This window comes from Cupressus sempervirens, chromosome 8 (assembly GCF_028749045.1).
Source record: "Cupressus sempervirens isolate cs-2001-9-10 chromosome 8, ASM2874904v1, whole genome shotgun sequence".
Classification (NCBI taxonomy): Eukaryota; Viridiplantae; Streptophyta; class Pinopsida; order Cupressales; family Cupressaceae; genus Cupressus; species Cupressus sempervirens.
In genome coordinates, this window is record NC_143125.1 from 259,203,062 (window position 1) to 259,229,113 (window position 26,052).

Sequence of the window (26,052 nt, forward strand, 5' to 3'; positions counted from 1 at the left end):
TACATCCAAACTTCATTCTTCTTCCTCTTCATAAAAAATTCATACATCCATGATTGATGACATGGGAAAATATCATGTTGTTGCAAAATATACAAATCTCTTAAGCCTATTCAGGCCACTAGGAAAAAGGCCACAATTAGCAAAATAAGATTTGCCAGAAACAATATTGAATCATTGATACGTATACAGGAAAAATCAGAATAGCTTCCTTGTAAAAGCATAAACAATTTTAGCATCATCTCCCAGAATGCCTTGCAATAAAGCCACAAACATAGAACTTCTCTTTAAAAATCATCTGCCATGCAATCACTAGCAAATAATGCGTTTTAAGTTTTTAAATATTTCTGCAGATAAAAACCGTATCTTGCCAAATAACTAAGATATCATCCTGTAGAAGAACAGCTAAAAATAATAAATTATAACGTAGTGGACACAACTTTATGCCCAGCTGAAAATAATTACTAGGCCTGGTGCCCAAAACGAGCTTGCTGGTTGCTAAACTTAAGGATTATTATCTTTGATAACTTATGACCAGTTGAAAATGATCATAACCTGAAGCCATGTGGTGTGGCCACTTTCATATTATTACTGGCATTTAACCTGAAGATTAATTGTTACTGATAGCTTTACGCAGCCTATCAGTTTCCTCGTCAGCGCTTACTTTATCAATCACCATTTGCTCAAATATGTCATCAGCATCCTTACCTGCTTTGACGTGAGTCGAAAGAAGCAAGTTGTAGATCTCTGTAGTTACAAAGGGAATATCCCTAAGAAGTTTTAAAACAGAATCTGCAATTTCTACATTCCCTTGCTCCTCCAAATATTTCAGAATGCCCATGACATTTGCAGGACGTGGTTTCCAGTTACTAGATCTCGCATTTGAGAAAGCTTTCATCATGGCTGTAACTGCCTTATCCATCTGCTTGCTATTTAAATAGCCCTGTGCAAGAATTTCCCATGTTCTACAAATTGAACCGCCTTTTTCCTTTATGATACGGCTGTGAAAACTTTCAGCCTTTTCCAGCATACCTTCCCTCACATATGCACCCAGAAGTATGTTAGAGACTCTGAAATTATAACTTGATCTTGATGATTCCCATTCTTCAAATATCTTCTCAGCTCCTTCAATGTCTCCAAACTTTGATAGTGCAAAAAGCATAGATATATACTTATCATAATTCAATTTAACAAAGGACGTTTTTAAGGAATTCCATATCCTGTAAATTTCTTCCTTATCACCAATAGAAGCATTTGTGGTAATAAGGTAGTCGTATGCTTTCTGCTCACCTTTACCAATCTTTTTTTCTGCTTCTTTCAAGGCAGATTTTGCTTTGTCTAGAAGACCACCTTTGAGGTACATGTTTCCTAGAGCAATGTACGCAGTCCAATTTATGCTATCATCATTAGCTGATTTTAATTCATCCACTATCTTCTCTGCATCATCAACGCTAGACATAGCAGCACATGCATCGATCCAGAGTCTATAAGTATTTGAATTTAGCTGTACACCCATTTTCTTCAAACGCTTGATTGTTAAAATAATCGTCTCTATCTGGCCACTTGCCAAATAGTAGGCCATCAGCGTATTATAATGATCTATAGTCATAGTAAATCCCAACTCCTGCATCTTTTTCATCCAATTCTCTGCTTTTTCAATCAATCCCTCTCTGGCATAACAGTTGAGTAGAGTACGGTAAGTGACTTCATTCTTTGCAAACTCCGGCAGATCTTGAAAATACTTCTCAGCTCTAACGACATCATAAACTTTAGTGGTCAAATCTAACTGGAGACAATAGTCACCAGGTGTGAAGACAAATTTAGGATGATTTTGCATCCATTCAAAAATCTGAAATCACAATGAAAAAATAAGTTGGAAAATATGCTGACTCAATTGCTTCAAGTATTGGCATGCAAACAAATTAGAAAAACACAGAATTTTTCTCCTAAAGGCAAAAGCGCTTGTGAAAAATAATAGCCTGATTATGAATACTGTAAACTAAACATTTATCCATTTGAATAAGAATGATAGCATTGCTATAATGAATAATCCAATTTATTACAAGATTCAATTTAATTACAAAGAATTAATTACGCCGTTGACATCAAGGCTGAAGGCACTTGAAAGGAATAAAATTGAAATGATGAGTAATAATTTTTTTTTCCCTATTGGTAAATTAAAAGCTGAAATTAATTTAGTGCAGGAGCCCACCCAATAACACAGGAAGCCCATAACAATTTGCAGTCAACGGAGATTAACAAAGCATAGTTGTTGTGATCTTCCACACCATCGCCCCTCTCGTGCCAGGTAGTTTATTGGTTTGCTTATGTTAGTCTCAGCTTGGCAGTGTTTTGCAAGTCTCAGGTGTTCATTAAATCTGAAATTTAGGAAACATAGAGGTGCATGAATGTGTGGGGTTGAACACTTCAGAAGGTGCCTAATAAAGAGTGCAAAGGAATTCCTAGTTTACAATCCTCGGAATGATGAGAAATTCAATTAAGTGCTCAATGAAAATTTCTAGCAAGGTAAGCTTCTGATCTAGCTTGTCCTAAGACATCTCAAATTTCTGATTTCATTTGATGGACTTGTCCTTGTGAGAAATCTCACTTGCAAGCATCATCTTGGTCAAATTCCTTATGCATAATTGAATACACTCAGATTTTAAGGAAAATTCGTAATGAGTGGTGAATTTCTGATGACCTGCTTAAAAACATTTCCTGGCACGCAATAAAATTCTGATCTGCTTTGGAGATGATTGTAATGTCCCCACTATTAGAGTTAGCTTGAGACAACTATTTCCTGCAAAATAGATATTAGGATTAAATAATAATAAGACAATATATATTATCAATACCTTAATTAAAATACCTTATCAATACCTTCACATATTATTATACATTGAATATTTATCTAAAACCATATATTTAATATCACAATAGAAATAGGGATATAACCATATTAATGTAAAAGAAATATACATTAGCTTGATATCATAACGATAATAATGTAATGCAAAATTACTTTACCTTACTATTGCACGGAGCCCACAGTATTTTTGATACCCTGTTAGCTCTTTCCACTATACGTGGCAGGGAGTCTTATCCCCTACTCAATACTGTGCGTATATGCTGGACATGCTAGACTGCACTTGAAGTACTCCCCTTTGACTTTTGACAGTACCTTAATGCAGGGTCCATATTGTACTTTGTTCACACAATCTATGCCAAGGTTTATGGTTGTTTATGGTTGTGTGGTCGCCTACTCCACGTGACCTGGTTCTGCCGGTTGCTGCCTTTATTTCTTGTTTTTCCCTGCAGTGTTTGCAGGTGCTTTTTCCCACTTTCAGTCCCTGAATAGGATCCTTGTTTCTTTGAACCTCGCGTGAAATTTGTTAAATATAGTGGCCTGCCACGTCACAACCTTTAGAAAGGTCGCATATTCAGTTTGATATTTTATTATCTAATGGTTTGATCTTACCATTGAATAGTTTAGTTGATTAATATTATCCCATTATAATGTTAAATGATTGATTCACTACTCGTTCAATAATTAGTATGTTGATATATTAGATTTGTTTTTATATGCATTATATTCTTATAGAATTGTTCCCTATATAGTATTAATAACTATTTTTTGAATAATATTTAGATATTCAATATTATTATTTATTATTAGGTAACATTATTGACAAACAAAGATAGTAAATTGAATGTCTATGTTTCCATTTAAGGTGATCTAATATTAAAATACATGTCTATATGGGGTTGTGATGATGATCCTTATCAAGTCTAAAAGGGCATACACGTTTTAAAGGCCCGTTTGGTTGCTGGAATAGGAATAGAAAATAGGGAATATGTTTTCTATTTTCCGTTTGGTTCGTCAATTGGAATAGGGAATAGGAATACATATTCCCGTTTTGCCTCTAAAATGAGCTTATACCCATTCCAAAAACTAGCTGTTATTGGAATAGCCATTCCTATTCCCAATATTGCATTCTTATTCTCTATTCCTATGCCTGGAACCAAACGGGCAATGAATAATCCTTACAGCTATTGGATTTCCACTCAGGTATTTATCCTGATGGAGGTTGCATTTTTTACCAGCATTTTGATTTGTCCTCATCGTAGGTGATTGTACTCTTGACCATGGATGAATATCTTTAACTAGTTGAAAAGCAGATTGAGAATCCAATAAAATTCCTACCAGAGTGCTCATTTCCAATTTGTATTTTGAATGTAATCCCAAGGCAAACCTGATTTCCAAGCTGCATTTGGGAAGGAATTCCAAACCCTTGGTGAATTCTGATCTGGCTTTGATGCAAATCCTAACAAAGCCTAGTATTTCCAACCTGCCTTGGACAAAATCCTGACAAAACGTGCATTTCCACCCAGCCTTGGAGGAATTCAAAACAATTTTAAAATTTGTGGTTGTAGTTGTGATCAATATTCCTAACACGTGGTGGACTTCCGAACTTGATAATGCATTTTGTCCTAACAAGCACGAAGTTTCCAACCAATATGAGCAGAACTGTCCAAACAAGCATAGAATTTCCAATCTGCTTGTGATAAAAACTCCTAACACCTTGCTAATTTCAGAGCCAGGTTTGAGCAAATTCTGAATGAAAATTTCCTAGAGCCTTAAAAAAATTCTGAATGGGCATCAACTTTCAAGCCACCCTTTTGAGACTTATCCAAACACATGAATTTTCCAATTCACTTGTACTGTAACATTTGTCAAATTTTCACCCTACAGCCTTAAAAACATTCTGAATGGGCATCAACTTGAAAACCATCCTTTTGAGACTTATCCAAGCACATGAATTTTCCGATTTGCTTGTAATGTAAACATTTGTTAAACTTCCACCCAGTGTGATGAAAAGAAATTCTTACAATTAAGCAAATTTTTGATCTGTTATTGAAAAATCCAGAGACAGACCTAATTAATGCAATATTCCTAACGAAAATTGAATTCATGTTGACTTACATGATTTCCTTGAGTTGACTTCAAACAATACTGGTTTATGGGAGTTTTCGGATGATATGGAAATAAAAGTACCTCTTGGGATTTTCACAAAATATGCATAAAGTAAATAAGATTACCAGAGTTCTATCGTAATCCTAAGAAATTAAAAGTTGAATACTGCTACAATGAAATCTACCAAACTTTGCTTCACCAAATTCAACAACTACACAAAACTAGTGCAATCTTCAAGGGTTGTGCAAAGTATTTTCATATCCCAATTAAATAACATCATAACTAACAATGTGCATCAAAGATAAAAGTGAAGCATCCACATAAAATCTTAAACCAATCTTACACCGTGCTTAGGAATCACCTAAGAACAAAAGCTATGAGCAAATAATGTCACCATAATAATACTATCAATTGCATTCTTCTAAGTACTTGAAAAACAAATCTACTCTAGATGAGGGAATAATGAAACCAAGCAAACATCAAAACACTTCAAATAATCACCATGAAACCAACAATAAAAACCTTATATCTTGGTAGCTCTTGACAACAATCTCAATGCTCCTTTACAAATAAGAAGTGCTCTTTATACAGGTCTCAAATTACAATGGATGGCCAGGACTGCAACAACAGCAGTGACGAAAATTTTGCCACCCCATCCCCTTACTAGGGTTAAGGCTTGCAAAGAGAATCTACAATTAATAAGTAGGCTTACATGGACCAGTGGAAATGCACACGCCTAATAAGATGGGGTAATAAATACCCATTGCATAAGTCCACTTAGCAAGAGAGCGGCGTGATAATAAATGTCCAATATGTAAGTGCATATTTCATTGGAGACTCGCACACTATAAATAGAAATGTATTATTAGATTATTTGAAGTTAGCAATATTGTGCAAGTGCAGCTGAGGGTAGCAGCCATATACTTTGAGTTTCCCATTTCTATAGCCTATGGACTCCTTTCCTATTAAACCCACATATGTAGTCATTCTTGTCAGCATATAAACAATGTAAGAACTCATATAGAGGGTTTGAGTTTTATCCAAATTCTGCAACTGCCAGTCCAAATTATCACTTATCCACATCAACCAATCTATGAATTTGATTCGAGGCATTACTTCTTCAATAAAGTAAACATGCATGGCTTGATGTAGCACAACTATGAACATCCCATGATTATGCTCATCATCATAACCAAATCTCTATATGCAACCTTAAAATTAATTCCAACAAGGTACTTTGGCATCTTGGAGTGGTGAGGTCTCAACTTTGGTAGCCACTTACACGTAGCTTCATTGCATTCATCCGCTCATGCCTCGTACATACTCTCAGCACTTCCTTTCAATTTGTATACATATCCTTACAAATTGGAATTCCAAATGATTCAAGAATTGCATCTAGAGTGAGATTTGCCAGTGTCTTGCCCACAGGAGTCACAATTGTTCTCTGCTATGACTCATAACATCTTGTGCAGTGAATGGTCAAGTCATAACACTGGATGGCCTAGAGAAAACATGATGCAGCCATAATCCCCCTAGAGAAAACATGATGCAGCCACAATCCCATTTCTAATGAATTGCTTTGGGTGATGATGGAAGATCAGCAAAGCCAAACATTTTCCTCTCGAATTCCTCAAAATTCAAAGTGCCTAAGTGTCACTAATCTCCTTCCATCTTGGTATGATTTTTTATTCTAGCATAAATTCTTTAACTCCTCTTTGATACAGGTTTGTCTTGACATGGTGGCGCCCTTCATGATTCTGAGATATTTTCCCTCCAATACAAAATAATAAGTAAGAACTTGCAAGCAATCAAAACAAAAAAATTATGGAAAGGGCTTGCATTTCTCATCCAGACTTTTCTGGAGAGAGAAAAAGCTTTCAAATTTTTCCACCAAATTCCCCTTGATTTCACAAATTTCCTCTTGACTAACTCTTTCATTGTCGATGTGGAGAATCAAATGAAATAACTTCATTAATATAGAGACCATGCCCCAACGTTGCTAAGTTGGTATCAAGTTAATTTGGGCAACTAAAATAAATAATTCCTTCAATTCTTTGCATCATTCCATTCTAGGATAGATTCCTTTCTATCACTTAAAAGTCGCCATTAATTTCATATGCTAATCAACACGTGTCATGTTCTTCCCTATTCTCTTCAAAAGATCCTTTTTCAAGCATTTAACTTTATCGACGCACTTCCTTCATAGGTGCATACACGTTTTTTCTTATTCTATTCAAAAGATTAATTTTTGAACATTTTACTTTGTCGACACACTTTTGTGGGCGTCTACTTGAAGAGTGTGGAATTTAATTATTAATTTATTTCCAAAGTTTATAACCAAATGTCATGCAATGAGCCTTGATTAAGTTGCATATTAACCAATAAAAAACATTAATGGCGCTTGACCCATATGTTCTTCATTATCTATGTTAGTCAAACAAGTACTATTACTTGATGTGCTCATAAGGATTAATAATTGTTAAATTAATTACGCAAATTTATTTTATCAGATATATTTCCAATAAAATAAAATAAAAATTTTTAAAAAAAATATATATATATATATATACACATATATTTACTCATTCTAATCTTACACCTAATATCAAAAATATTTAATACTTATAATAATACAATAACGTAATAAATACTTACTAATGCAAAACTCATTAAAATATAATAAATTATAAATAAGGGGTGTGTTGGTCTTAACTCGATCACCACACTCCCAAAGAAATTTGTTAATAACTGATTCAACTGATCAAATAAGTGAATAAGAGGACCAACACATTTAAGAGGGGAACAAATAATTAAGAAAGATAAATAAACGATGCACTCCAAGGGTCACACCACTCGGTGGACCCTAGGGACGATATTTAAGGAGACTATGTTAATGTAGAAACCATGAAAAGTATTTTACTCATACTTTCTTATCTCTCGCAAATACAAAGGTAAACCAAGATTGTGAAGTGTGTGAATATATTAAGAGGAGATTCTTTTCCAACCAATCTAGAAATAGGTGGATCAAGCAAGGTAAGTCCAAGGTAAGATGTGAATGAATTTATTATGAATTTATTTTTTAGGATAAATTATATTTTTGCATATATGCAAACTACATAGGCATATGTTGATATACAGAAATTTTAATGGTTAAAGATATAGGATCAAGAGAGTCCCTTTCTAGGGAAGAGAGTGATCCTAATATGGTTAAAGGTTTAAGATCAAGAGAGTCCCTTATAGGGAAGAAAGTGATCTTAATATGATTATATAAGGCTGGAATATTCTGTTGAAGGTTAAATATACATATGTGATGAGGACCTTGGACAGAGAATGTCTCTTCTAGGAAGGACCTTAAAGGGAGTACTTATAGAAGGCGAAGAAGTAACCGATGACCTAGAAATCCTCACGAGAGTTATCGATCGTGATATGGAGATGTCTTTAAGGTTAGTGTTACATACCAATTTTTGACCTAGTTTGAAATATAGCCGTTGAAGTTCACATGAAGTCAGTTGGCAGTTTAATTTGATATAATCTAGCGAAATGGTAAGTTGGTTGTTATGATTTCAAGTGCAGATGACATGTTAGTTGATCGTTAATCGGAAATTCATGAAATTAGGATGAAAAGCTAACTGTTATGGTTATTTATGATTGTATAATTTATAATTTAATTACGGAGAAAATTCTTGCAGGGAGCATGCTGAAGGGGGTGGAAGCATTGTCAGAAAAGAATTCGGCGAAGCATCACCATCACTGGGCAGACGAGTAAACGACCTAGTGATTTGAAACAGATTACATCTATGGAACTACATGAGTTATTTAAATAAATAATTTAATTAAAATATTTGAGTTGAAATATAAAACGTATTTCAAGGATTTTAATTTATCTTTCATTCACATCATTTTAAAAAATATTTATAAACGTACATATAAATATAAAATGATTTGGCACTATTATCATTTAATAATTTGTATAAGTGATGTTAAATTGTACATTATAATAATGTTTGAATTATAATTGAATTGTTATTATAATCTTCCAATTCTTTCCAACTTTTTATTTATTTATTTTTCTTCTATTCTTTTCTTTCTTTAAAGTCGATTTAATAGTTGGTATTCGAATGTGTTAGGAACCTGTGTGTTCCTTCTGTTTATTTTGTTAGAGTAGTGTTGTTGGACGCATATGCTTTGTAAGTCGTCCCGTGAGTATATTTTATTATCCCACATGCATAGGTAGTATTACTTTTCTAGATCGTACCCAGTATATAAGAATAGGTTGAGGCCCTTGATGGGCACGGACGAATTTATTGTATTGAGCTTGCTCAAAGGAGGTTACCCCCTCGAAGTGGCCTGCGATCAGTAGATTCATTCTGAGTTCTGCTATCACTTTGTATTCTGTTATTTCGAGCATTCTCACGATATTGCTATAAGGAGGTTCTTCACATCTGGTATCAGAGCACTCTCTTGGGCTCGCTGGGTGGAAATTACATCAAATTTTTTTTCTGTCGTGGCCTTCAGGTTCCTCTCACTTCTAATATCTCTTGTTATTGCAATAACTCTTTTCAGTTGTTCTGTCTGTGAGTGAATTTTTCTAAGTCGACTGTTCTAAAAAAAAAAAAAAAAAAAGAGTAAAAATTATTCTGTTTTTTAGTCGTAGCTTCCTTGTTTGCTTTCTGTTTCTGCTCATACTTCCGCAGAACGTCTGCAATATCATTTCGCATACTTCCTTCCTTGGCGACCCAACCCCAAATTTTACATATCAAAGCCCTAAATCCCTCATTTATCTAATTTTAGGGTTTGCCCTATCTTTTTCACCTCTCATCCAATCGCCACCAAACTGAGCCACAAGATTCAATTCCTCATTTTGCTCCCTTATCCCTCTTGGACTGTTCGCCTCATTTCGCCTCCCTACCCTTGAAACCCTCATTTTTCTTTTTCCCTTGTCCCTAGATAGTCTCCCACCACCCATCGAACACCCATTTCCTATATGAGTTTTACCCAAATCCAAGTTTGCCGTAACTAAAAAAGTTTTTGTTTCTCATCTTCTACCCATTTCAACAAAATAAAAAAAATTTAAAAAAAAAAAACCTTGTTTTATGGTTGTTACGCGTACAGGAGCAAAAATCATGGAAGAGGAAATTGCATCCCTCAAAACCAAACTTCAAGATCTGGATGACAAAATTCTGGGTCTTAACTTTCAGCAGTCAGCCATGAGCCGAAACCATTCAGGAGATACTGGGTCCTCTTCTGGCAATTTCCGTGGACCAAAGCTTGATTTTCCACGCTTCGATGGTTCTGATCCGACTGGATGGATCTATAGGGCAGAGCAGTATTTCAGCTTGCATAATACTTTGGATAACCACAAAGTCTCCCTTGCATCTTTTCATTTGGAACATGAAGCTCTTCAATGGTTCCGTTGGTACATCAAGGCTAATGTAGGCCCAACGTGGAGCGAATTGTGCACCCTCATTTTGGAGCGCTTTGGCCCTAGTTCCTTTGATGATTTCACAGGAGCACTCACTAAACTGCGTCAAACAGGCACTGTAAGAGAATACCAGACAGAGTTTGAAAAATTAGCTAATTACACAGAGGGCTTGTCTGATGAATTCTTCCGTAGTTGTTTTGTCAGTGGTCTGAAGGATGCACTTCGCTCAGAAGTCAAAATGTTTCGACCTACTACAATGATGGAAGCCCTTGGGTTGGCTAAGTTAGCGGAAGACAAGATTAGTGCTCTACAACGCTCCAGATCTAATTTTGTTCCATTCAGAAATACAGGTTCTCACAACCCTCCCGTCATACCAGCTCCCAGAACTACTCCGATCAAGCACTTGTCTGAAACAGAGATGCGAGTCAGGCGAGACAAAGGGCTTTGTTATAATTGTGATGAGAAATGGTCTCGGGGCCATAGATGTGTTCAGCAAAAGCTCTATCTCTTGGATGTGGATTCTCCACCGGAACTGGAAGAATATGTAGATGCTCAGGAAACAGTGGATGATGAGGTTGAGCCTCACCAGCCTGAACCTCCTTCACCAGAAGCTCCACCAGAGATATCTGTCCATGCTTTGGCAGGAGTCACTACTCCACAAACCATGCAGGTCCAGGGTTTCTTCAAGAAGATCCCTCTTACTATACTCATTGATTCTGGTAGCACTCATAACTTCATTGATCCACGAATAGCCAAACAGGCTGATTGCTTTATCCATCCCTGCTCTAGCTTTGAAGTCATGATTGCCAATGGGGGCACTTTACCTTGTAAAGGGAAATGTCGCAATGTGCGTCTCTCTATTGGAGATTATAACATGCGCTCTGACATGTTTGCCTTACCCTTAGGTGGCTGTGATGTGGTTTTGGGTGCCCAATGGTTACGCACTCTTGGCCCCATTCTCTGGGATTTTGCTGAACTTTGGATGCAGTTTTCAGCCGAGGGGCACCAACACACTTTGAAAGGCTTACAACCAGGGTCTCTCAGCATCATCAGCTCACACCGTATGGAAAAACTTCTTAAGAAGAATTCACATGGTGTCATCGCTCAGCTCCATTTCATTCAGATGCAGCCATCAGCAGTCTCTAGCACTCCTGCCGATCTCCAACACATTTTGGACAAGTATTCTGGTATATTTGCTGAACCTGTGGGATTACCTCCTTCTCGTCCAGAGGACCACCGTATTCAGCTCCTTCCTGGCAGTGTTCCGCCCAACATCAGGCCCTACCGCTACCCATTTCATCAGAAGACCGAAATCGAGATACTTGTCCGTGACTTACTGAAGCAAGGTATTATTCGCCCTAGTACCAGTTCCTTTTCTTCTCCAGTTCTGCTTGTTCGCAAAAAAGATGGGTCATGGCGACTCTGCATTGATTTCCGAGCACTTAATAATCTCACTATAAAGGACAAGTTTCCCATTCCAGTTGTTGATGAACTTCTTGATGAACTTCATGGGGCTCATTTTTTCTCCAAGTTAGATCTTCGTTCTGGGTATCATCAAATTCGGGTTAATGAGGAGGATATACCTAAAACTGCCTTCCGCACACATGATGGTCACTATGAATTTTTAGTCATGCCCTTTGGCCTCACGAATGCTCCTTCAACATTTCAGGCAGTGATGAATAACATATTTCGACCATACCTCCGGAAATTCATTCTGGTCTTCTTTGATGATATCCTCATATATAGCAAAACTTGGGCTGAGCATCTCCATCATCTGGAGCTTGTCTTGCAACTTCTCTCTGATCATCAACTCTGTGCAAAACTATCTAAATGTGTGTTTGGCCAGGAGGAAGTGGAGTATCTCGGGCATATTGTTGCACACCATGGAGTGCGGGTGGATCCTACAAAAATAGATGCCATGAAAACTTGGCCGCATCCTAAAACTCTCAAGAGCCTTCGGGGTTTTTTGGGGTTGACTGGCTACTACCGCAAGTTTGTCAAAGATTACGGGAAAATTGCAGCACCATTGACAGCTCTGTTAAAAAAGGATGCCTTCTCCTGGACCCCTGTTGCTGAGACTGCATTTGAACAACTGAAACAGGCTATGTGCAGTACACCTGTTCTCGCGATGCCAGATTTTTCCAAACCCTTCACTATTGAGAGTGATGCTTGCGGCAATGGATTGGGTGCTGTTCTCCTGCAAGATGACCATCCTATTGCGTTCACTAGCAAAGCCCTCTCTGGTAAGAATCTAGCCCTCTCTACTTATGAAAAAGAAATGATGGCTATTTTGCATGCTGTACAGAAGTGGCGGCCATACCTCTTAGGGAGTCATTTTTGCATCAGAACCGATCACCAAAGTCTGAAATACTTCCTGGAACAACGGGTATCCTCTCCTACACAACAGAAATGGGTCAGCAAACTCATGGGGTATGATTATGAGATCACCTACAAGAAGGGTAAGGAGAATATTGTGGCAGATGCTCTTTCTCGCACATTTGATAATCAAGCTTCCCTTTCCGCTATTTCTATGCCCATTCCCAATTGGTTAGCGTCTGTTCAGCAGGGCTATGACAGTGACTCTTCTTTATCTCAAATCATTCACCAGCTAGCCAATAATCCTTCTGCTATACCACATTACTCTTGGGATGGTGCTTCTCTTCGATACAAGGGTCGGCTAGTGCTTCCTCAGAACCCAGCTCTACATCAGGCTATTTTTTATGAACTCCATGCTTCTCCTTCAGCAGGGCACTCAAGCTTCCTCAAAACTTATGAGCGAGCAAGGAGAAACTTCTTTTGGAAAGGGATGAAACAGACGATTCAACAGATGGTGGCTGAATGTGATACTTGCCAACGCCACAAGGGTGAAACGACCCTCCTTCCTGGCTTGCTCGAACCATTGCCCATCCCTACACGGATTTGGACTGATATTTCTATGGATTTCATTGAAGGGCTTCCTAAATCCGGTGGCAAGACAGTGATCTTGGTTGTGGTTGATCGTCTCTCGAAATATAGTCATTTTTGTGCCCTCAGCCACCCCTATACTGCCTCCTCTGTTGCACAAATCTTCATGGACCAGATATTTCGTCTTCATGGACTCCCTTCTTCCATTGTCTCTGATCGTGATGCAACTTTTACCAGTCATTTTTGGACTGAACTGTTTCAGAAAACTGGCACCAAACTGAAGATGAGTTCGGGCTATCACCCACAAACTGATGGTCAAACTGAAATTGTCAATAAATGCTTGGAAACTTATCTTCGTTGCTTCACTTCCGAACAGCAACATCAGTGGGCCAAGTGGCTCCCTTTAGCTGAATGGTGGTACAATACCTCTTACCACACTGCCTCTAAAATGACTCCATATGAAGCAGTCTATGGTCAGGCACCTCCAGTGCTCCTTCCCTACACTCCCAACAGCTCACCAGTCCAGGCAGTTGACATAGTTCTCCGCAGCAGGGATCAGATTCTTCGTACCTTACAGGATAATCTTCACATGGCCCGTAATCGGATGAAACAGCAAGCAGATCAACACCGTTCTGAGCGCTCATTTCAAGTTGGGGATATGGTTTTTCTTCGTCTACAGCCATACAAACAATCCTCCCTAAAGCTGAAAGGGCGTCATAAGCTGGCCCCAAAATTTTATGGGCCTTATAAGGTTCTGCAGAAGATTGGTTCAGTTGCTTATAAACTGGAACTTCCTCCTTCTTCTCGCATTCATCCAGTCTTTCATGTTTCTTGTCTAAAGAAAGTTCTGGGTACCACTGTCAGAGCACAAACTACTCTCCCTGAAATGGATACGGAAGGATCCATTATCCTGGAGCCGGTGGCAATCATTGACCAGCGCACTCGCCAGCTTCGCTCTCGCTCCATCTCTGAGGTCTTGATTCAGTGGCATGGCATGCAACCAAAGGATGCTACCTGGGAACCCCTTCTTCAGATTCAACAACAATTTCCACACCTTAAGCTTTGAGGACAAAGCTTTTTTCTAAGGGAGAGGGGATGTTAGGAACCTGTGTGTTCCTTCTGTTTATTTTGTTAGAGTAGTGTTGTTGGACGCATATGCTTTGTAAGTCGTCCCGTGAGTATATTTTATTATCCCACATGCATAGGTAGTATTACTTTTCTAGATCGTACCCAGTATATAAGAATAGGTTGAGGCCCTTGATGGGCACGGACGAATTTATTGTATTGAGCTTGCTCAAAGGAGGTTACCCCCTCGAAGTGGCCTGCGATCAGTAGATTCATTCTGAGTTCTGCTATCACTTTGTATTCTGTTATTTCGAGCATTCTCACGATATTGCTATAAGGAGGTTCTTCACAGAATGGTCATCTTAGGTAGTCAAATGGTTTTCTTTATTACTGTAGGTAGCCGTAGAGACAAGCTTACTCTATATTATGGATTTCTTGGGTTGTCGACATCCATTCTTCTTCTTCCTCTTTCAAAAAAATTCAATTCTCTTGGCAATCGAACCCTTGTATTTTCATAAAGTTCTGAGTGAACCCGAATTCATATTATACCATCGATTAGAATCTACCAAGCCACAGATCTCTGAGCCAATAGGCAGACTCATACCAAACGTCAAGGTTATCTTCTAATCAGAATTTGGGCCGAGTCAACAGGATTGGCGAATTTAAACTAGCACATGTCGTTCTCAGTTTAGGTCACATTTTGCATTCAATCTAGAAACCTGTAAGAACACTGTAGCTCAATCATGGCTGCCTTGAATCTTTATTCTCTTTCTCTGCCTTTACATTTATTTAATACAAACGTCAACAAGTTTTGCAAGGCATTTTCGCAGTTCCCTTATCGTGTAGAGAAGTCATCATGCTTCGTCAATAGAAATAACTCGATCAGGTGTATTGCTGCTGAACCTATGGAGAAGACTGGTATATTTTGATGTCTTATAAACCTAGTGATTCACTGGTAGTCATTATATCTTCATTTGATAAGTTTGTTACTTAATGAATATCTAAAAATTATAGAGGCACATCCTTATCTTTTAGACAGTAATTCTTATCTTTTATGATATAAATTATAGTGTCCGTGTGAAGTGAGTAGACAAGTAGCAATATAAATTCGACACTTAATGCTTTTATTAATCAGGGCCATACCTGTCAACTATGTCACAGGGTTCGGTGAACTTCAAAGATGAAGTTTGAAATTCATCGAATATTCAAGGGTTAAAAAAAGTTCAATCAAATTCGCTAACAAATTCATATTTAAACAAATGTAATTTTTTAATAGAACTTTTTGTTGGCCGCTTTGTCTGGCACGAACAGGAAAGAACATTTAAGCCGACGCGAGGGTTTAAGCCGATGCGCAAACATGAAAGAGGTTCACAGCAATCTGCCCAGTCAATGAATGGTAGCTTCTATATATTCACCAACAGAACGACATTGACTTTGATGACTCATGCATCGCTTCCGTTTAATTTGCAGTCATCTACATTTGTAGTGAGCCTTCATTGGGCTTCCATGAATATTTTATGCAAGTTCTCGACGATCTCCCATCGGTAGTTAAGAAGCCCCGACAGATATTTCTAAAACAACTATTTCACTTTTGGGCATCGGTGGTTTATTATATTTATAATGTGGTTTATGATATTATTATAATGGAAGTAATTTTTATTTCTTTATAAGTAGCAAAATATTTGTATATTTTTTTTATTAAAAACTCATTAGTTTTTAATTTATATTTAATTTATGTTTTTTTATTAATAATTTTTTTTTTTTTTTTTTTTTTTTTTATCGGTAAGAGGCCGAAGCCAAGATTAATTATTATTATAAGTTGTGGTTAATTATTATTATTATTATTTATTAATCTCGTGTAGATTTGAACCCAAGACCTCTTGAACAAGAGGCTCGCAATTTACCATTGCGTTGTAGGCTCTTGCCTTATTAATAAAAAATATTAATACTTTGTATGTTTATCTATTATTATTATTTTATTTATTATAATTATTTATATATATAAATATAGAATTTAGTTATGTTTTATATTAGTAAAATATTAATATTTGGTATGTTCATCTATTATTATTAATTAATTTATTATAATTACTTATATATTTTATTTATTTAAAAATTATCCAGGGTGAATTTTATGTTGAATTTTTTCAATTTTTTGGACCTTGTCAAACTTCATCCGAACTTCATGATCGTCGAATTCAAACTCGAACTTCTTGGATCTGTTTAGGCTTTTTCGTGTGGAACTAGGTTATGTAAATATTATTATATGAGTGCCTATTTTCATTATTTCCAATTTGGAAACATAAATTTAAATGCCTTGGAATTTTTTATCAAAACCATCTGATGGTATTGGCATATCCTAGAAATGTGCTCGATTTCGTATATGTTATTTCATTTTGTATGAACATAGTTTGTGAGATGTTTGGATAAACGTATAATTGACAGAACTGGTTAATCTGAGAATTCCTAATACCTGGAACTCGCCTGGCTATGTAGCCAACAAAAAGGGTGGTGAGGTGAAAAAGAGGAATCTATGATGATTGATTCCATAATAGCTGTGAGATTTCAAAATTTATCAGTTAATATGAATCAATTAATAGCTCATGCATACTCCTGTTATTGTGATCTTCTACTGTCAAGTTGTACGGTGAGTTATTTACCATAAGCCCAGTGGATGGTAAGATGTTTCCTGTCAATTTCGGGTAGGGAGGGCCTTTCTCATTGGAGATCGTGTGGGGATTTGTTGTGGTTCGAGGTTGGGTGGTTAAAGCCCCTGACAATGTTTCACCTCTCTCAAGATGTCAGATATGCGTCAAAGAGAGATAAGCCGTGCATTCAATTGTTTATCAGAAATAGGTATTATCATTTTTGTTTATGAGAACGTAAGATTTAATTGAAGTATTTCATTGTTATCATCATTTTACTTTCATATAAATGAATATTGAATATAAGTATTTATCTAATCTTGAGAAACTGTCACCGATAAGCAATCGAAGGAAAAGAAATCCGAGGCCCTAATTGATTGTGTGACAGCTGGAATCTTAATTGATACAGTGGTATTGGATGCCCTAACTGAATCCGTGGTATCAAAAGCCCTAGTTGAATCCGTGGTCGCAGAAGCCCTAAGTGGTAAAGCAGTATCAGAAGCCCTAAATAAACTGATGGTAATTGATGCCCTAATTGGTAAGATGATATGTGATGCCCTAATTTAAATTATAGTTGTAATCATCAAATGAATTTTGAGATAGCAATCGATTTGAGAAATTTTTATAGTTTATTTGTGGACTAACCCAAATGGTTGCAAAAGCATACTTAGATGATTTTTCAGTCTCAGTTTTCCGAGGTATGTGATTTCAATTTTTGAAGTAATTTCATTAAAAGGTTTTTCAAGTATTTAGTTAAGAAATTTTGTTTAACTGATTTTAACGGTAATCTTCTTGACATGAACACGAATGATGTAACTGCCTTCTTATGAAATCGAAGTTATAATTGTATTCTATGCTTATGTTAGATGTTAATTTAGACCCGAAAGAGCCGGATGTTACAGTTAGGGATAGGATACAGAGTAGAATAATGAAATTTGATATATAACTATTTAAATGCCAACATTGGTTGGTTACCATACAGGGTAAACAGATGTTTATTGCATTAAGAGATTAGAATGTAATACATAATAGATACTTTATTCATATAAGCAGATATGCAATTCCAATTCCAATGATGAATCATAAATCCATTCGGACGATGTACATATACTTCCTGAAGGGGTGACTCAACCGTTACGCAACCTTTCGAACACTAACTCATCTCGTCGACTATAATATAGTTTTTACCGACAACATCGGTTTTGCAGGTGTTCTTGTCTTAGTCAACGGGGACATTACAATGGTATCAGAGCATAATCCTACTATCCTGTGAATTTTAGCTCATACAAAACATCAATAGATCATAAAACTATGGAAAAACAACTAGCACAAGAATTGAGAATCTTTATGGAGCAAACTAACAAAAGATTAGGGAGAACAAAAAAAAATGATCCTCAAAGCTATACAAAAATTGAGCAGTAATAATCAGACTAAAAGAACTAATCTGAATTCGAGGAAAGACACTCATTCTAATCATTCAAAAAATGTAGCTTCAACAAAAGATTCAATTTGCCAAGACACACTTCATTCCTTCCAAGCAATGACTAGTGTGGAGGAAATTGCACAAATATACACAAGATTAGACCTCCAAGTCAAGAACCTTATTCCCTTTAAAGCATAATATGAAAGCAAATTATTGGAAAGTAAAAAGGAAATCTATATAAATAAAGATCTTCAAACAAAGATTGATAAGGTATTGCTACCACACTTTGACGAACTGGGGAAAGGAACTGCTCAATCATGGTTCCTGAAATTCAATACATACCTATCTTTTAGCCCTATGATAGAAGGTGCCATCAAATTTGCAATACTTCATTTAGTAGGACCAGCCCAAAACTGGTGGCATTATGGCCGCAAAACTTTAAGACGTCAAAATATCACTACTTATAATGAATTCACACAAAGGCTCGTTAACAGATTTGATGAATCATTTTTGAGAATTAACCAACCTTAAACAAATTGGAACCGTGGAAGAGTATGCACGCAAATTCATAGAGTTTATGTCACTATTCCTAATCTTCCTCAAAAAAGGCTTACTCAAATGTTTATGGAAGGACTTAAGGATCCTATTAAGAGCTCAGTAAAACCTCTTGAACCACAGAATCTAGAGGAAGTTGTCATAAAAGCAAAAAAGGTTAAGATCAATACACCTAAAGAAAGATCGAAATCCTATATATAAAACATCTTATCAAAATGAGAGACCTAGAAGAAATCAAGGAAGACCTTGCTATATATTTAAAGAACCATGGAGCAAAGAGCACTGATGTTCGAAAAGAGATCTATACCAAAAGAACCTATATTTTAAGTGTAAGGCAACATGGAGTCGTGGCCATCAATGCAAAAGAGGGAAAATGAATATATAGAGGAGACGCATGAAGAAAACATATCCCCAAAAAAGGCAAGGATTGAAGAGCAAGTGCATGGGGTATTCATTGTCATTACACGAGAATTAAAATAGAACTTTCGAATTAAGGAGACACTCAAACGTCAAAAAATAATTGCCTTAGTGGATTCAAGAGCTACACACGACTTCATTGGAAGATACATAATAACAAGAAGGAAGCTGAAAACCCAAGAATTTAAGGGATTCAAAGTAGCCTTGGCGAATGGATCCATAGATCATTGCACCACTATAGTACCCCAGTGGGAGATCAACCTAGGAGACCACACTTTAAAGAGGAACTTTTATGTAACTATTATCCAAAATGATCTTATCCTAGGGCAATTCATAATGGACAATCCTGATTCAGAAATATGCTTCAAACATGAAGGAAAAGAAATTACACTTAAGAGGTTATTAGATACCTCCCCCAAAGGTGGTCTCTTGTAAGAAAATGGCCAAAATACTTGGTCATGATCAAGGTGAATGGGTTGCAGAATGTATGGTAATGGATAAGTCTATTCCACAAGGACCAATCGTTCATGTAGATATCAAACCAATAGTGAGAAGATACAAAAAGGTCTTTAAAGAAATTCGCCCAAGTCTTCCCTCAAAAGAGGTTTTTAACATTCTATAGAGTTGGAAGTGTTGGCTTCTGATTGGAACAAAATTGAACTACCTTATAAATCACAAGATATACCTAGGAAATGGCCAATTTCCATGGTCAACGCATCCAAATAGTAATAAAGACAAATTGACAAAGCAGCTCAGCTTTCTACGCTTCTGAACTCTACAAAATTCAGGCAGGTATACCTAGGATTAGGTCTGTTTTCTCCATGACAGCATCACTACTCTAATCCTTTAACAAAGCAAATAACCCCATGATCTTCTATACTTGTGTCATATAACACAGGATGTAAGAGCTACTTGCATTGTTTATTTACCCATAAGCAAAGTGAGCGTTAACATTTCAGATCTACAATTTTAAATGAAACTAAGATGATTTTCAATTTGATTTTAGACTATGAAATGAATAAATAATTGCTTGACAATTAACACTAAAATCAGTGCCCTGTCCATTGGGATATTTCAAACTTGATCATACACCACAATTCAACAATCTATTCATTTCCATTGCAAATGAAAATCAATAAATCACTATGAATCTTCTTCTGAGGGAAATCCTCTCTTGAAATTCTTCAACTCTATCAAACCAAACTAAGCATTTACTTGATCCCTTTGATCAACAACAAAGCAAAACAAAACATACAACTTAAAACAAATTGTAATTGTGATTTATGTTCTTTGTTCATAAAACACAGAAAGTCATAAAATATCAGAAGGGGAGACAAATTCACACCACGAAACTCCTTGCAACACTTCTGTATTAATTTCTTTAATGTAATACATCAGACTATATGACCAAAACTCATAACAAGGTCAACAAAATCAGACGACATATCACTTTGATTCACCTGTCATTCAGTACAAGCTTGACATCAACTATTAACACAATACATGGATCAACCAAAATGTGGAATATCATTCACAAAATGAATTCTCAGACCCTTTATCCTAGTCTTGGAAATCCTTTTATAATGAACAATTGCAACAAGCTTCATACATGGGAAAAATAACACGTCAACTTATAATTTGATACAAAATATCTACAACAACAAAACTTGATCAAAAACTAAATATGTGCACAATTAGGCCTTTCAAAAGGTTGATGATGACATCTTTAGCACCCGTGACATGTTATTCCTTCTTTCTAACCGCATGTTGTCTTTTTCAACAAAAACTCCTTATGCTTGTTGCTCTTGTGGGCCCTCAACAGATGAATCATCAATTAATGTGTACCTATGCAACCATTCTTCATACTCTTCATCAATTCGCCATCTACGTACCATAATTTGATCAACCACCTATCTATAAGGACTATATTTAACGGTACACTGTGTGACGTCCTTTTCAAAGTTCTCATAATAGAGCCAAGAGTTAACCAACTTTCCAATGCCAACCTCCAAAAGTTCCATATTCATATCTTTACTGAACTCACCTGCCACCTCATATACTTTATCGATAGCCTCAATTCGCCAATTTGCAAATGGTTTTACATTTTTGTCTTTGTCTAGAATGGAAGGCATCAACGTATCATCATACCCATCAAAGTTGTTCCTTAGTTCAATCATCTTATTTTTAATATGTTCTGGCAAAATTATAAAACTAGTTAGTTATCTAACTAACTTTGCCATGGGAATAGCATTGAGTGGCCTAGCACTATCAATCCTCGCACATGCTCCTATCATCTCCATTTTTCTATCCTCTAGACCCACTTCTCAAATATCGGCTTAACAAATAATCGATCACTTTCAAACCTACTAATGGCTAAATGAATTAAAGAATAAACTTCATGGATCCTATACATTCTAGAATTTATTTTCTCATGTAAAAACACTAAGGCAGTTTGAACAATACCTCTTTTTTCATTTTCAAAATCTTTATGATCCTTTTCAGCTGCACTTTTCGATTCAACAATCTCCTTTTGCATTGCCTCCGTGTCGTTATCTTTTCTAGTCGAAATTTCTTGTACTAGCAAAAGAGGTGCCTTCTCTATTGTCTGCACTAAACTTAGCTGATTTGATGGGCCTGGAAGAGTGGTATCTATTGGTTTGGCAGCCTCAAGCTCCGCCACCCTCCTTTCCAATGCTTCTACCTTGGTTTGCAATGCTACGCAACAATTTGTCTTCTCATATAATTGAAAAATGTGTCTATATTTCACAGATAGATCTTCATATTTCTTCTCAAATTCCTTGGCTACATCATCACCATATGAGAAAAAGACCAAATTGCAAATGTGTCATAATCTGTACTATAGTATGTACCCTTCATAAATTTATCTGATGGTCAAGCCTCAAAGTAATGTGTCTTTAGACTTTGTATAACTGAGTCAAACACAAAGGCATCAAATATGTCCATGTTTGGTAAAATGTGTCTATATTTCACAGATAGATCTTCATATTTCTTCTCAAATTCCTTGGCTACATCATCACCATATGAGAAAAAGACCAAATTGCAAATGTGTCATAATCTGTACTATAGTATGTACCCTTCATAAATTTATCTGATGGTCAAGCCTCAAAGTAATGTGTCTTTAGACTTTGTATAACTGAGTCAAACACAAAGGCATCAAATATGTCCATGTTTGGTAAAATTAACATCCATTCTCAATTTGTCTTCTCATATAATTGAAAAATGTGTCTATATTTCACAGATAGATCTTCATATTTCTTCTCAAATTCCTTGGCTACATCATCACCATATGAGAAAAAGACCAAATTGCAAATGTGTCATAATCTGTACTATAGTATGTACCCTTCATAAATTTATCTGATGGTCAAGCCTCAAAGTAATGTGTCTTTAGACTTTGTATAACTGAGTCAAACACAAAGGCATCAAATATGTCCATGTTTGGTAAAATTAACATCCCCGACTCCTCAAGGGTGATGACATCAGATTTCTCTATCATCTTATCTTCAATTTCTTTCATAATTTCCTCCTCCTTGCAATCTGGCCTCTATGTCATTCTTTCTTCCTTCTTTTGATGAAATTCTTGTGCATGTTTCTGCCATAGGAATTTCTTGAAATGGATGGATTTCACAAACTTATCATCTTCCATGAATTCTCTAGAAGCCTATGCTCTATCATCCCTAGGTATTAAGCATTTCACCTCTTGTGAAGATATATCCGACACAAGTGCGACAGGTATGAGTGGCATCCCTCTCCTCATTACATCATTAGACACATAGATAATGTATTCTTCTTCATCTTCCTCTTCAAGGGCTATATTCATTTCAACTTTAGACTCCTATGTTTCAATTTGCTCCCCCCTATCTCCACCCTGAGCTGCTATCACGCACTTTTGAGTGGCCTCTTTTTCAAGCAATAAATCATGATGGTGACCTGTTGGTGAAGGAATAGGAGGTGGACGAGGAGGAGGGAAAGGTGACCTTCTAGGTGGACCTTCTGCTTCTTGCCTCAGATATATGACAAGTGCACGACATCCCCTTGTAGATTTCTTTCTCTAATAGACTTTAAGACTATAATCTCTCTTTTTTCTCTTAGGTGCCTTAGCATCCCCTACTTTTGCCTCATCTCTTGGTCTTTTTTGTCCAACGTCCTCTTGAGGAATCATATCTGATGCTTGGAGTAAGAGGTTTAAGCCCTCTGCAGATTCAGCAAATGTGGTATTTGTCTTCTTTGACTGTTCAAGCTTCTCTTTTATAGTCACATATATATCAACAAAGTTATTGAAAAGAACATGCATTTCTCTAGTCATTGGCTCTATAAATGGAAGTATATCATAATAAGGATCAAATCATGAATCTTTTCTAACATGTCCTCAAAGGCATACCACTTTCTTTTATTTCTATTCTAAATGTCAAGATCAAATTCATTCCTAATTATATCTTCAGGTACATCAAATTCATGAGGCCCTCGGAGTTTCAAATTCACCCTTTTCATTAACATCTGATAGAAACCCTCTGCATCATTGATCCTTTTAGCACTAACCCCCATCTTGTAAGGCTTGAGCAAGGAGAAAATTTGCTTCCACCCCCCTTCGATCATTGCAAAATGATGAAATATAATTATCTCTAGGAAAAGATTACCCTTACCTACTCCAAGAGGGAGGTCAGTATCCTGCAATTCTCAATTCTGCCTCATTATTTCCAACCATCCAATTGTCAAGGGAACAACTCGAGGCATAACCAAAGATCTCCCTGGAAATACATACACTCTGAAAACAGTGGTTTGAGGGTAGAAATATTTATCCCCCCATTGGAAATTCTGGTGTCTCTCCCTTGTGCAAGGTTGCCAACCCTTTACTGATCTTCTCCTCCAAGTAAGAGGCATAATTATATATGGTTATAAAATCACGTGTTTGAATTCTGCGACACATCCAAAGGGTTCCTCTAACAAATTTCCCCTTATTTGGCAACCCTAGTACTTGATACAAGATGGTGTGGATATCTATCGTAATCTCATCAAAGTTGTCCACATTAATCACTACAGTCCCTAAGGCCTCAGTTGTAAGCTTGACTCATCCAGTCAGAAAGGCATTAGTAACTCCTTTTATGATGTTGACATCAATATTATGATCTGCCTTTTCAAATTCCTTAAAATCAATGTCATCTGTGGTATCTGTGGCAGAATGCAAATCAAATGCCTGTGGTGTGGATATCTATCGTAGTCTCATCAAAGTTGTCCACATTAAACAATACAGTCCCTAAGGCCTCAGTTGTAAGCTTCACTCCATCCACAGTCTTCAAAAAGGCATTAGTAACTCCTTTTATGACCTTGACATCAATATTATAATCTGCCTTTTCAAATTCCTTAAAATCAATGTCATCTGTGGTATCTGTGGCAGAATGCAAATCAAATGCCTTTTTCATTGATTTAGCATCAATCTTCAACAGGACATTTCCAATCAAACCCCTAATTGTCTAAGTAATAGGGTCATATTTCAACCAATTGCAATAATAGATCCACATCCATGAAAACATTTGCAATAACCAACTTACCCAGATCATACTATCATACATTGTATAGAGGGCTTCCCATATTTGATTGCCGGTACCATTTTCTAAAAATCTCTAACTCTAACTTATGCATGTAAATGTCTTTAATCAAACCATATTCATCTCTCAAGCCCTTGCACACTTCTACCCCTAAGTTCTTCCACTCATCTAGGGTTGATTTTTTCTCTTTTGACCCTTGTAATTGGTTGAGAGTATCATCTTGGAGACACCTTTCCAAGTAATTTAATTTACCATAATGTGCTTTGGGAAGCATTGTGACACAATTTTCTTAATTTCAGGATATCTAAGGCTTGGCAATACTTCACAGTTCGACTAGGGTTTCAAGGTTGACTACGAACACAACAAAATTCTACCACCAAAACTCCTTCAATGAATCCTCACAAAGAAAATGCAAATTTGAAAATACCAGGCCAAAACAACAAACTTACTTGGAATTCTCCCTCTACAAATTTATACCAGCTTTGCACAAGGACTCCAATTATAGATGGCTCCTCACTTTTGATGATTGCATAGATGCAACAAAATAGAAAAGATTACTGAGTTGGCTGCATTAGAACACATAAAGAAGCTTTTAATGCCATGAAGTGTGTGAAATAACTGGCTGAATTAATGCAACAGTCCTTTGATGAAATTGTCATGTGTTTGAATCTCCATCGTCAATCTCATCAACTCGAAATATCGACTACTTTCAAATGGCTTGACCCACATTGAAAATTTGTGTCAACAACTAGGCCTAACTTACGACCAATAGGAGCAAAGAATGTTGCCGCACAAGTTCCTTTGAAAATTCAACTTTCATTTGGAGGAGAGGCCACGTAGCATCATCTCGCGTTTCCGTGAGAACCCTTGGCAAGGCTGCAAAAGCACGAGGGCCATTGATCCTCCTCTAAAGCAAATAACAATCCTTTGTTGTGACAGTGTTAACCATTAAGCACCTTTTAACCCTCAGTTAAAAGATCACCGTCCATCTACAATACATGCAAAATTCCCATCCTTTTAGTAGCTTGTCCTTTACTCGTTGTTGTGGGCTGCCCTTGAGACACATAGAACGATCTCGTGTTCTC

The 26,052-nt window shown here is 36.6% G+C and overlaps 1 protein-coding gene across 1 annotated transcript in view; it reads right to left on the bottom strand.

The window, feature by feature from the left end:
• Positions 1-26,052, bottom strand: part of LOC149542450 (pentatricopeptide repeat-containing protein At5g27460-like) — a 72,519-nt gene continuing 46,467 nt past the window's right edge. Inside the window, exon 3 of the mRNA XM_089797394.1 lies at positions 1-1,846. Coding sequence (XP_089653520.1) covers positions 608-1,846 — 1,239 coding nt within the window. The 3' untranslated portion in view covers positions 1-607. The remainder of the gene's footprint in view (positions 1,847-26,052) is intronic.